This window comes from Psammomys obesus, unplaced genomic scaffold (assembly GCF_907164565.1).
Source record: "Psammomys obesus unplaced genomic scaffold, mPsaObe1.curated_primary_1811, whole genome shotgun sequence".
NCBI classification, from domain to species: Eukaryota; Metazoa; Chordata; class Mammalia; order Rodentia; family Muridae; genus Psammomys; species Psammomys obesus.
Genome location: NW_026596085.1, coordinates 1,580,069 through 1,593,478, shown reverse-complemented (window position 1 = coordinate 1,593,478; position 13,410 = coordinate 1,580,069). Strand labels below are relative to the sequence as shown.

General features: G+C 47.0%; 1 protein-coding gene across 3 annotated transcripts in view; it reads right to left on the bottom strand.

The window, feature by feature from the left end:
* Positions 1-8,323: 8,323 nt before the first annotated feature.
* The window catches only part of Cers5 (ceramide synthase 5), a 27,298-nt gene continuing 22,211 nt past the window's right edge, over positions 8,324-13,410 (bottom strand). The window contains exons 7-12 of one of the 3 annotated variants that reach the window (XM_055627000.1): positions 12,702-12,830; positions 12,504-12,610; positions 11,642-11,804; positions 11,216-11,222; positions 10,610-10,704; positions 8,324-9,156 (exon numbers count right to left, since the gene is read on the bottom strand). In XM_055627000.1, the coding sequence (XP_055482975.1) occupies positions 8,947-9,156; positions 10,610-10,704; positions 11,216-11,222; positions 11,642-11,804; positions 12,504-12,610; positions 12,702-12,830 (711 nt within the window). In that variant the 3' untranslated portion in view covers positions 8,324-8,946. Of the gene's footprint in view, positions 9,157-10,609; positions 10,719-11,215; positions 11,223-11,641; positions 11,805-12,503; positions 12,611-12,701; positions 12,831-13,410 lie in introns of all 3 variants that reach the window. The other 2 variants (XM_055626999.1, XM_055626998.1) reach the window with 2 other exon arrangements.

The following is a 13,410-nucleotide window of genomic DNA, read 5'->3' as shown; positions in this document are numbered from 1 at the left end:
ACACCTCCTCTGACAAAGCCCCAGCCCCAATCCTTCCCAAACACTTCCACCAGTTGGGAATCAAATACATCGATGAACCTAGCGGGGCCATTCTCATTCAAACCACCACATCTGGCTTGCTGGACTGGAGTTTTCATCACCCATGAAACCCGAGGCCCAGTTTTGGCAGCAGTATCAGGCCTTAGGATCTTGGAGAAAAGCTGTTCCAGCATTTGTTTATTTGCTTAATTCTCTCGGTGAAGGGACAGCAGAGCCTCCTTGTGCATATACATAAACATGCACCCCACTACTGAAATACACCTCCAGCCTCTGGCCTAGCATTTCTGCGCATCTCTTGGAAAAAAAAGCTCCCTGGGCAAGTGACCCTTTCTAGCCAATTACTGTGTCTAAGGAATGGGATGCTCGGGCCAGCTCAGCCAGTTACGACTTGTGGGTCAGGGAAGACAGGCCCTTGCATCAGAGTGGAAGCAGCAAGCTCACAGAAGGGTTGTTGGCTGGTAAAGCTGCTCGCCTGAAGCCAGCGGCAGAAGGCTAGACCCTGAACCCTGCTACTCAGAGCAGAGTCTGCACGTGCAGTAGCTCTTACAGATGGAAAGAGGATTCAAAAGAAAACTTCTCAAGGGAGGTGAGATGGCTCAGGGGAGCCTGCTGCTGAGTCTGATGGTCCGAGTTTGATCCTGGAGACCCGCATGGTGGGTGGAGAGAAACTTCCTGAGACTTCTGGTTGCTGCACTCCAGCCCCCGCCAAACAAGGTTAAAAACAAGTGCATTCAAGTAGAGCCTCACCGAGGACAGATTCCTGCCGCCATTCCGTTTAGAGCTCTGTTTACCACAAACCATATGTTTACTTCTCTTAGTTTTTTGAGGGAGGGCCTCGTGTAGTTACGTAGGCCGGGCTGGCCTTGACCTTGCAGTGACCTGCCTGTTTCTCAGGTGTGGAGATTACAGTTACATCTCTTTACCTGCCATATATTTTATGAGTTTCTACTTTACAAAACCACATCCAACAATCCAAAGAAAGAACTGAGAAGCAGGGTGCAGTGGAGCACGCCTGTAATCCCAGCACTGAGGGAGGCAGAGGCAGGCAGATCTCTGAGTTCAAGGCCAGCCTGGCCTACACAGAGAAACCCTGTCTCAAAAAACAAACAAAAAATGAACTGAGGATTTGCTCTGGCAGAGGACCCAGGTGGTCCACTAACATATGACTCCCTCTTCTGGCCATCATGGGCACTGCATGCACATGGCACAGACACATGCAGGCGAAACGCCCATACATGTAAAAATAGATATTTAAAAAGAATTTACTTAGCTAGGTGGTGGTGGAGCACTGGGGAGGCAGAAGCAGGTAGATCTCTAAGTTAGAGGCATGCCTGGTCTAAGAGTGAGTTCTAGGAAAGCCAGGGCTTCACACAGATAAACCCTGTCTTGAAAAGCAAAAAGTATAAATAAAAAGTACAACTTTTTATTTTTAAAGGTTTCTTTTTATCTTATGTCTGCTTGGTTTATGGGTTTATTCATTTCAGTGCCCAACCCATCAGGGAGAGGCAGGTAAAACCAGTTAGAGAGCAAATATATTAGACTGTCCTGGACCAAGGTACAATTTGTTTGTGTCTAAATAGCGACGCTTGGTTTGGTGACACCTGACTTTAATTCCAGCTCTGAAGGAGGCAGAACGGGGATCTCTTGATTGTTCCAGGCCAGCCAGGCTACAGGCTGTGACCCTGTCCAGCTCTAACAGTAGTAACAAGATCACATGGGCTGACCAGGCTGAAGGAGGGCTGTCTGCTAGAAGAAGCAGGAAATAGTTCATGGTTTAAACACCAACCAGCCTTGCTCATCTTCAGAATGGCCATCTCAAAGGATCTAGGCTTTCAATATGTATTCTTTAACATACAAAGATCCAGATGACTGGTATGTTTCTGTCTCAGAGTAAAAGGTGTGATAATAACGTAGAAAAGACCACATAATATAGAGAAGCTGGACTGTACCACAGATATTTAAACTAAGCTTATAAACTATGTCAAGTGCCTGCAAGATGGCTCAGTGTGAAAGTGCTCATGGCCACCAAGCCTAATACCAAGTTTGAGTGTTGGGTCTCACATGGTGAAAGGAGAGCTGGCTCCCACAGACCGTTCTCTGACCACCACACGTGTTCTATGACGTGCACACACATACACAAAAATAAACTGCTTTTTAGAAAACAGTACCCAGCCAGGTGCGGTGGCACACGCCTGTGATCCCAGCACAAAGGAGGCAGAGGAGGTGGATCTATGAGAGTTTGAGGCCAGCCTGGTCTACACAGAGTTCCAGGACAGCCAAGACTTTGTCACAGAAAAACCCTGTCTTGAAAAGACAAAAAGAGGGGCTGGAGAGATGGCTCAGTGGTTAAGAGCACTATCTGCTCTTCCAAAGGACCTGGGTTCAATTCCCAGCACCCACATGGCAGCTCACAACAAGGAATCTGACACCTTCATGCTAATACACATAAAATAAAATTAAATAAATAAATAAATGAAAAAAGACAAAAAGAACATTAAGAGCCTGGTGTGCTGGTGCACACCTTTATTCCCAGCACTCAGAAGGCAGAGGCAGGTGGATCTCGGAGTTCAAGGCCAGCCTGCTCTACATATAACTTCCAGTGCTACATAGAGAGGACCTGTCTCAAAAAAAACAAAACAAAACAAAAAAAACCCAAAAAACTGAAAATACATGTCAAAAATAAAGACCCAGCAGGTGGAATATTAATATACTTCTCTTGGCACAAATCATCCTATTTTCTGTATTACTTTTCTCAAGATTTAAAGTATAGGTGAGTTAAAAATATTTCTGATTGCCGATCATGGTGTGAAAGCCTTTAATCCCAGCACTTGAAGCAGAGGCAGGAAGACCTTGAACTCCGAAGCCAGTGTCATCTACATAGAGAGTTCCAAGGCCGCCAGGACTGTTCTGGGTTTAGGAATAGCTATACACTGACCACTTGAACACCAGACTCAGATAGTTGGAAGTTTATTGAATGCTGAACAAAGACTGACCAGTCAGGGACACAGTCTGGGCTATGGACCAGACTCTGATGCTGATCTGTTTCTAAGGTATGCTTTTTTCGGGGGGGGGGGGGGCAGTAACCAGGTAACAGACAACCAGGTGGGAAGCAAGGGGAGAGCTGAATTTTATCACTTTGACCAGCTAAACAAAGCATTTCCAAGTACATTGTATAAAGGTACCTAGATAAAGCATTTTAAGCTGATTGGCTAGGATGTAAGCTTGGGCACTTTCCAGTTCCCCATCATTTTGGGAGAAAGGAACATAGGGTATTGTGGTTTCGTTTAAGTAAAACACATCACACACACACACACACACACAGTTAATTCAAGCAGAACATTCAGCAAGTATTGAATTGTAAGTAAAATACTGTTCAAGTTATTTTTACCCTGTGATCAAAATGGAGATTTAAAAACAAAATGGTTTCTGTCATGTGAAAGCAGATGTTAACAGGAGCTACCATTATGCTAAGTAGGTCTCAATGGAGGGGCTACAGAGTCTAAGCAGGTTACAACAGGACTATATAGTGAGACCCAAACTTTTTATTCCCTAATAAAAATCACAAACTCACTGGGTACAATGGAGCTCTAATAGCAAAACGTAGGATGCAAAAGCTCGGCTCTGAGTTTGAGGCCAGTGTGGTCTGTAATGGGAGTTTCAGGCTAGCCAGGGCCACATAGTGAAACCCTGTCTCAAAAAATAAATAAAGCCAGGCGAGGTGGCATACCTGTAGTGTGTGTGTGTGTGTGTGTGTGTGTAAATCTTCCCAGCACTTGGGAGGCAGAGGCAGGTGGATCTCTAAGTTTGAGGCCAGCGTGGTCTACAAAGTGAGTCCAGGACAGCCAGGGCTACACAGAGAAACCCTGTCTCAAGAAACCAAAAAGAAAAAATAAAAAAAAATATATAATATACACACACATATATATGTATATATTTTATATATATATACATATATGTATATATTTATATATATACATATATGTATATATTTTATATATATACATCTATATATATATATGTAATAAAAATCAGGGGCTGAAGAGATGGCTCAGCAGTTTAAAGCTCTGACTGCTCTTCTAGAGGACCTGTGTTCCTAGCACATGGCCACTGAGCCATCTCCAGCACCCTAAATTAAGTTTAAAATAAAGAAACAGAAATAGACTCAAGTAGAGGAGAAAAGGAACGAAGTTATGCTTAGAAATAATGTAGGAGTGTTAAAGATACATGTTCTGGCTTAATGCAGACTGAAATATACTGAGATAAGCATCCAGAAATAGCTGAGCTTCCAAGAAAGAGACAGACAATATGACTTAACATGGCTTCTGGGGGAGGATGAGGCAAAGTACCTTAAGGACTTTGATTTGAATTCAATACACAGTGGGGCTGGAGATGGCAGTTAAGAACATGGTTGCTTTTCTAGAGAAGCTGGGTTCACCCACATGGCAACTAACAACCGTAATTCAAGGAACCTGATGCCCTCTTCTGGTCTCCCATCATGCACATAAGTACACAGACACAAATACAGGCAAAACACCCATACAATAAAATAAAAACAAATCAAGCCACCAGCACTCAAGAGGCAGGAGCAGGCAGATCTCTGAGTTCGAGGCCAGCCTGGTCTCTAGAGCAAATTCTAGGACAGCCAGAGCTACACACAGAAACCCTGTCTTGAAAAACCAAAAATAATAAAATCTTAAAAAACAAACAAAAAAAAAGCTCATAAGGAGGAAGCTGATTTAGAGACCTCAACCCCCAGTTAAAGTAGAGACCCCAAAAGAACCATAGTCCTGGTGATAGAGGGAGATTTAAAACAAAACAGCAAAGAAGTTTGAATGTCTGGGCTGTGGAACCAGATGCTGGAGAATTCTAAAGCCTCCCCCTACCACATGTGAATTTTGAGAACCCACAGGTGTGTTTTCCTGTGTAGTCTGGCTTGTTTTCTTCATCTGCAGCTAAGTTGCACTGAGCCTGTTGGGTGGTGCTCTCCTTTAATCCCAGCACTCGGGACGCAGAGGCAGGCCGATCTCCTAAATTTAAGACCAGCCTGGTCTACAGAGGGGGTTCAGGACAGCCAGGGCTACACAGAGAAACCCTGTCTCGGGAAACCAAAAACTAACTAGAAGCTGCACTGAGGTGGCTTCAGGGCTGGAGCGATGGCTCAGCAGGTAAGAGCACTGGCTGCTTTCCCAGAGGACCTGGGTTTGATGCTCTGCACCCGCATGGAGCCTCAACTGTCTGCAGCTCCAGTTCCAGGGGATCTGACACCAGGCACACATCTGTACACAGACATGCATGCAGGCAAAACACCACACATGAAAAAGACAAAAGAAACTCACCTCAGATTGTTTGCCTGGAACTTCTCAGGGAAACACGTGCATGGCGCTGCACACAACACTGAGTGTTCACCACCAAGCTCCAGATGGCACGGAGGTGAAGGTGCTGGCTACTCACACCTGGTGGGCGAGCTCAATCCCCAGGGTCCATGTAGAAGTGGGAGATGAGAAACAGCTCTAGCACATTGGCCTTGGATATCTGTGCATCAGGCACATGACTGCACACATACAAATATACAGTAATGAAAAAGCAAAATAAACACGAGCATCGAGTGTCTAAGGCATCCTCTATGGAGCAGAATGGAAACCCCCAAGTTATCTGTTGAGGTGGCTCAGCAGGAAGGCCTCACACCAGGGCGGAAGGTGCACACTCCTTCCTACAAGTTGTCCTCTGACCTCCACCCAAGTGCCTTCACTCACTTGTACATAATAATAAACAAGTAAACAGCTTTAAAAAGCCAGGGAAAGGGAAAGGGGTGGAGCCAGGGAGCAAAGGCAATTCTAATGGGCTCCTGTTTTAGTCCATTTCACTTGGCTGTGCTGTTTGGAGCTGTCATAGGAGGGATGTGGGGCAGAGATTCTCTCATTGAGGTGGCCAGAAAGCAAGAATGAAGGGGACAGCCCTTGAAAGGCGCACCCAGTTCAGTCCTGCTCTCCTCACACACATGCCCGGGCCAAATTAAAAATACACTTAAAAAATACTTATGGTATGTATCGGCTCTAGACAGCCTTACTATGCAGCCTGGATGGCGTGGCCCCAGAGTCAGATCTGCCTGCCTCTGCCTCCTGAGCACTGGGATTCAAGGTGGGCGCCATCACATCTGGCTTGCAGAAGTCTTTTGAAGTTCACTTACAGGGAATGAGAGAAATCCCTTTCTAAGCAATAAAAGCACCAAACATCCTACTTCATCTTCAGCATGTTATTACGTAGTCAGAGCTATATATTAGCTGCTGCTGACCACTTGGTTGCTGCTTCTGAGATTACATCTTCCATGCCAGTCAACCCAGACTTTATTTATCCAATTTCCTAAAGGTAAAATTTACATCTTCTCAACTTTCAAAGGCACTGTCACTATTTTTTAAGGTTTATTTTTATTGCTTTGCCTACATGTACACCTGAACGCCAGAAGAGGGCGCCAGATCTCATTGTAGATGATTGTGAGCCATGTGGTTGCTGGGAATTGAACTCCGGACCATCAGGAAGAACAAGCAGTGCTCTTAACCTCTGAGCCATTTCTCCAGCCCTAGGCACTGTCACTTTTATTTCACATTGGTAGTCAACAACATGGCCAGCTGAGGAACTCAAGACCACCCCTTAGTCCTCTTGATTAGTTCTGACAGAATGACTGCTGAGAAGTTCATTTGCCCATAGTCAGTCAGTCAGACCCAGTAGCTCCGAAGGTTTAGTGTCACTGCACTAAACATGTTCTCTGTGTGTAGGGAAGTCTGAAGGCATCTTGCAGATGCCTTTGCAGGAGTTGGCTCTCTTCTACCATGTGGGTCCCAGAAATCACACTCATGTAATGAGGATTGGCAGCAGGTGCTTTTAACACTGAGCCATCTTCTCAGCCCAAACACTTCTTTCCATTTCCTTTTCCTTGCTATTAAAGGAAAAAAAAAAAAGGCTAGGGTCCAACTGTTTAGCCTGGGCTGGCCTCGGCTCACAGAGGCCTGCCTGCCCTGTCCAGGTTGACGTCAAGGGTGTGCATCACAGGCCAAGCATTGTTTTTTGTTGGGCATATCACATGTGGACATGTGCCGCAGAGTCAGATACCTGTGGAGTAGAACTGCAGATGCTGTGAGCCACCTGTGGTGCTGGTGGGTCCTCTGGAAGAGCGGCACGTTCTCGAAACCACTAGCGCGCCTCTCCAGCCCCGCTTCATTTCCTTTTATTATGACAAAGTCTCTGTGTAGCTCAAACTGGCTTCAAAGTCATGTTTAAGCCTCCAAGTGCTCAGGTTACCACACATAGCTTTCAGCCTCCGTCACCACCATGCTAGCACCTCCGTGTACACAAAGCCTCTCTAAAACATCTCTATAAAAGATCACTAAGCACAAGATTATTCTGGGCTGCAGTTACGAGAAAAATCTGGATTAGAACCCATTTATGATCTATTCAAATGTGAAGTGGTGAGCTCTGTGGTAAGGTGGCAGGAGGTGCCTCAGGAGTCTTAGCCTCTCCCCCAACTGTTCTTTGGTTCTGGTACACAGTTGTGTCTGCTGAGCAGCACTGCTGTGACCATCTGCCTTAGTCAGGGTCACCACTGCTCTGACAAAACACCAAGACCAGAAGAAACTTGGGGAGGCACCACCCACAATGGGCTGGGCCCTCCCCTAGCAATCAAGAAGATGCGCCATAGGCTTGCCCACTGGCCAGTCTATTTGGGAAATTTTCTCAACTGAGGTTCCCTCTTCCAAAATGATTATAACTTGTGTCAAGTTGACATAAAAGAAGCCAGCACACCAATTAAATATGTCTACTTCTCCTTAAAACATAATAGTCCAAAGCTGTAGCTATTCTGTTGAACTCCTCTTACCATGCATAAAAGAAAAAATTGGATGTTCAAAAGCCTTTTGAATTAGAAGTATTGGTTTGTTTTTAATTTTTATTTTGCGTGTGCGTGCACGCGCGCACATGCGCCTGAGTGTATGTATGTGCACTTTTAGGTGCTTATGGGGCCAGAAAAGATCATCAGAGCCTCAGAACTGTAGTTACTGGCAGTTTTGAGCTGCCCTTATATGGAAACCAAACCTGGGTCCTCTGCAAGAGCAGCCTGTGCTCTTGACCACTGAGCCATCTCTCTAGCCCATGGGAAAAAAATCTTAATTATGGCACATCTGGAGCCCCAGCACTGAGGAGGCTCAGGCAGCAGGATTTGCAGACCCTGTCTCCAAACCACCCCAAACTTCTCCAGGGCATCGGGGAGAGTTACTAAAGAGAGTCAGTAGGGGAGAGGTGAAACACTTTAATCACAGAAGAGTAAACAATAGTAGAAAACTCTTGACAGCACAACTAGTGGCTGCTGTTCTCATGTCTCAGCTCATCCTCTCCCACCCCACTCCCTTCGTACCATTGATTAAGAAACAGGGCATCAGTAGTTGGCCCTGTCATTATCAGGTGGTAGGAAGGGCTACAGCAACCCTGGGTATCTCTCCAGTCTTTCATCAGGTGAAATCTCTCTTCCTGCTCCAAAAGAACAGTTCCCAAGGCGCGGAGCTCTGGTGGCACTCCTTATTCAGAGGGACAGAAGCTTAGAGCCTCCAGAGCCATGGGCCAAGGACACAGGTGGTCTGGAGACAGACAGCGCAATTCAAGATGCAGTTGACGCTGGATCTGAGGTGGGTTCAGAATTGACTGGGCAAGGCCTAAGAGTCCAGAACTGTGCCCCAACCCAGTCGATGAAGCTTGTCCATATGCACAATGCATATACATGCACAAACACACAAACAAAAAACACAGAGCAAATAACATTACTGAAAGGACCAGGGGCATTAAATACAAAACGGCAGTTTCTTTAAAACATGAAACCTTTGTTTCTTTGGTTCCCCTCAGTGCCTTGTAGTCCCTCTAGTCTCAGGACTGTAGATGTGGGGAGGCCCTGAAGAGTGGGCTGCCAGTGGCCTTACAAGTCCCATGCTCTTCAGCCCAGTGGCTGCCTCCCATGTGGCCATTCACGCAGTTGGCACCATTGCTGGAGCTGCTGCCTGAGAGGCTGTGTGTGTGGGTGCTCTCCTCTTCATCTTCCGAGCTGCTCTCCACGTCGCTGCGGTCATCCTTAGACACCTGAGTGGGATCAGGACCAACGCAGTGAACACGTACTCTTCATAGACTCAGGCCGACCACCTCACAACGCCCACCTTTGCACACTGTTTCCAATCTAGCCTGTTCAGGTGACAGCTGAGCCAGGATGTTACCTGGACCACTGGCTGTGACCATGAACACATTCTGCCTGCTTTCTGTTTTCCTTTCATCTATGTCATTCTATGCCAGAAAAGCTCTTTAGTAAGGGTGTATTCATTAGGAACAGCCTAAGAAAACACAACTCACTGAGTCCATGTTTAGGAAAACCCCAGCCCCTTTTCCCTCTGCCACAACAAACAAAAGGGAGGCCTGACGCAAGCAATGCACATGGCCGCCACCATGGTTGTATATGCTGGTGACTGCGAGAACTGAAGCTCTTCACCCTGATTATCCTGAGTTCTGCTATTACTGGGCTCAACATGAAGTTCTGGCATCCCAGGACACCATAGTCAGGAACGGGTGGGCAGTCAGCGTGGAGAGCCTTCCTCATCCTACCGAGGACCCTGTGGCTTTTCTTTCTCTTTTTCTTTCTTCCTTTCTCTCTTTCCTTTCTTTCTTTCTTAGATTTATTTATTTTATGTATGTGAGTACGCTATCTTCATGTACACCTGCACACCAACAGAGGGCAGCAGATCTCACTATAGATGGTTATAGCCACCATGTGGTTGCTGGGAATTGAACTCAGGACCTCTGGAAGGGCAGACAGTGCTCTTAACCACTGAACCATCTCTCCAGCCCCTTGTTTTGTATTTTCAAATGAAAGGTTTGCATTAGGATGGTGTTTTTCAATGAGTCACCACCCTGCACATCAAACGGTTCCAAATTCTATATACTGGGCTATAAAAAGAAAAGAGAAAACCCAGTGACACATGTGTTAGGATAATGACCCAGCCTGCAGCATAGAGTGACAGATGCATGTCATTTAAAAAGCATTGGTGGTGAAGGGACATGGCTTCAGCTGTAGTTAGGAAGGAAGGAAGGAAGGAAGGAAGGAAGGAAGGAAGGAAGGAAGGAAGGAAGGAAGGAAGGAAGGAAGGAAGGAAGGAAAGGGAAGGAAGGAAAGGAAGGAAGGAAAGGAAAGAAAGAAAGGAAGGATGGATGAATGGGTATTTGCTTTCGATGAGCTCTGTGGCTCTGCAGAGACTGGAGCTGTTGACTCTACTCAGAAGTGTGAGGACCTGATGTCTAGGGCATTTCCACCAGAGGCAGAATGTCTCCAGAGGGAGGGAGGAGAGGCTGCAAGGCAAACCACATGAAAGACTAGATCTGTCTTGTCTTAATTTAGGGGAGGAATCTGGTAACATCAGCTCCAGTCAACAGCAGCCACATAGGTTAGGCAAGTGTGCATGCTCTGAGACAGATGGGACGAGGAAGGACAGCAGGAAGGAGAACCCAGACAGCTGCTTCTCAGTACTAGAAGCACAGATGCACTTACATGCAAAGGATGAAACTGTCCAGCTCCCACCAGGCATAGAAAAGAGGAAGGAGGTGGAAAAAGAGCAGAAGGTACAGAGTCTGTGTCTAATCCTTCTTGGGTAGGTCACCTAGTCAGGAAAGAAAGGCAGGGAGAAGACAGATGTCCAGTAGCTACAAGACACACAGGCACCCACACAAGCCCTGAAACCAATTACTGCCATCAAGAACAGTAAGAGATAACTGCTCAGGCCACATTCCACCTGTGCAGTCTGGAACTAACATCCCTCGTACTTGGGGTTCTGCACAACTGACAGCTTTCTGGCTTGACACAGTGTGACTGCTTTAGAACTTGCAGTTTTCAATTATCTTCTATTATTACATGGCCGAATTTAGGGCTGAAATTAGCTGAGGGATAGGATGCTTGTTCTGCATGCATGAGGCCCTGGGCTCAGCTTCCAACACTGTCTTAAAAGGCATGGGTATCTTTCTTTGTGATTTTTGCACTAAAATACAGAACACATCAGTGCTCACTGAAGACTTGGACTTCAAACAGTGAGTGAGGCAGATGCTTAGTTCCCAATAGGAACCAGCCATGTGTATCACAGCAAGGTCACTTCAGATCAGCTAGGGAACTACTACAGCATTCCTGGACAGCCCAACCCTCTGGCTTCTGGTCTGTACCCTCAGCTCTACATCAATAGTCACCCTTCCTTTTTTTTTTTTTTTTTTTTTTTTTTTTGTTTTGTTTTGTTTTGTTTTGTTTACTTTTGAGATTCCAGGTTGGCCTCAAACTTACTATGTAGCATAGGATGACCTGGACCTCTGATTTCCCTGCTTCACCTCCCTAGCTCAAGGATTACAGGCACACATATGCCACCATGCGAGTTTATGTGGTACTGGGGTCCAAGGCAGGGCTTCATGCAGCACTCTAGTGCTGAGCCACACCCCTAGCCTTACCATGGCCTATTTGTATAGCGGAGGCTCCCCAGGCTGGACAGAGGTCTGTAGACTAAGACCATGTTCCTATGGTCCAAACAGGAGGATGCTTCACCCTTACCTTTCCCCGGATCAAGGCTTTAAAAGCAACTCGTGCAATTAGGTAAGACCAGATGACATGCAGAACCTGCAGGATCAGGAGAAGGCCATTGAAGAGCCACCAGGAGGGATAGGGCCCAATCATTTCCCAACTCTCAAAGAGGGTTGTGTTCAGAATCCTAGAAGGAGGAGACAAGCGTCAGACTCTACAGTACAACTAGGCAGAAAGGGAAGAAACTGAGTGCCCAGGACACAGACCTTCTGTGCCTCTTCTGCACACTTCACGTTAGTCACAACAATGGGGATATTTCACAGGGAATAAAAGAGGAGAGACAGGAGCCTAAGGTGTTTACCTGCTGAGACAAGCTGGAATCTGAGGAAGTAATGGGCTACCTGACTGTTAGTCACTTCACACAGGAGCATCACAACATCGGGACAGCAGTAGGCCTGCTGCTCAGGGATGATTTGATTCTAAGGCACAGAACAGTGAGCGGCTGATTCACTGAGACTAAGCAAAGTCTGCCACAGTCAGTGACTGTGTAGTCTAGGGGATGAGTGTAGAAGGGAAATGTGGGTACATGTCTGTGCTGGTCAGGATGAGGAAGAGGGCACAAGAGCGATAAGTGACTTAAGTCTAGACTCGAGACTGCTAGCATCGGTGAGCAAGCAAGGCCAGAAGTGAATGGTGTGCACACTCTGGCTCACTAGAAATGCTATACAAGGCCACTAAGGCCCTAGGAGGCCACAAGGTCAGCCTAGGTCAGGGGAAAGGCATTGCGGTGGGTTCTTAGTGTTAGACTGTAAGAGGAGAGGAGAAAACTGAATTGGCAAAAAGGTCTTACTAGCTGCCTACCACAGGTCACAGCCTGGAGACTTACCACAATGGATAGACCCCAAGACGAGTCACCATGAAAACTGCACTGAAGGCCACAAACAAGGTGTCACAGAGCCGCTGGTATTTGGCATAATTGGCCAGCTTGGCAGCCTGGATGAAAGATAGAAATTGAGTTGGGGAGAAAGCTCTCACATGTCAAGGAGGGGAGAGGGAACAATGCAGCATCGTGATGGGTTCTTACCTCCAGCAGGAAGTCTGAGGCGTCGTGCAGACACATGACCAGGGTTCCCACTCGAACCATGTTGTTGATGTAGGAGAAAGTGATAAGTGCAATGGTGGCCAAGTGATGCACAAACATGATCAGGAAGTCCTAGGGAGAGACGGCAGAGGTGAGGCTGCAGAGCTGAGGCGGCAGAGCTGAGGCTGCAGAGGTGAGGCGGCAGAGCTGAGGTGGCAGAGCTGAGGCGGCAGAGGTGAGGCGGCAGAGCTGAGGCTGCAGAGGTGAGGCGGCAGAGCTGAGGCTGCAGAGGTGAGGTGAGGCGGCAGAGCTGAGGCGGCAGAGGTGAGGCAGCAGAGGTGAGGCAGCAGAGCTGAGGCTGCAGAGCTGAGGCGGCGCTCTGTGCTACCCTTGGAGGGTATCAGCTAGCAATTCATCTCTATGTAGCCTTGACTGTCCTGGAACTCACTCCATAGACCAGGCTGGGCTTGAACTTACAGAAATCTGCCTGCCTCTGCCTCCCTGGGTGCTGGGGTTACAGTCATGTACCACCATGCCCAGCTTGCTTGCTTCCTTCCTTCTTTCTCTCTTTCCTGCCTCTCTCTTTCTCCTCTTTCTTTCTTTCTCCTCTTTCTTTCTTTCTCCTCTTTCCCTTCCTTCCTTCCTTCCTTCCTTCCTTCCTTCCTTCCTTCCTTCCTTCCTTCCTTCCTTCCTTCCTTCCTTCCTTCCTTCC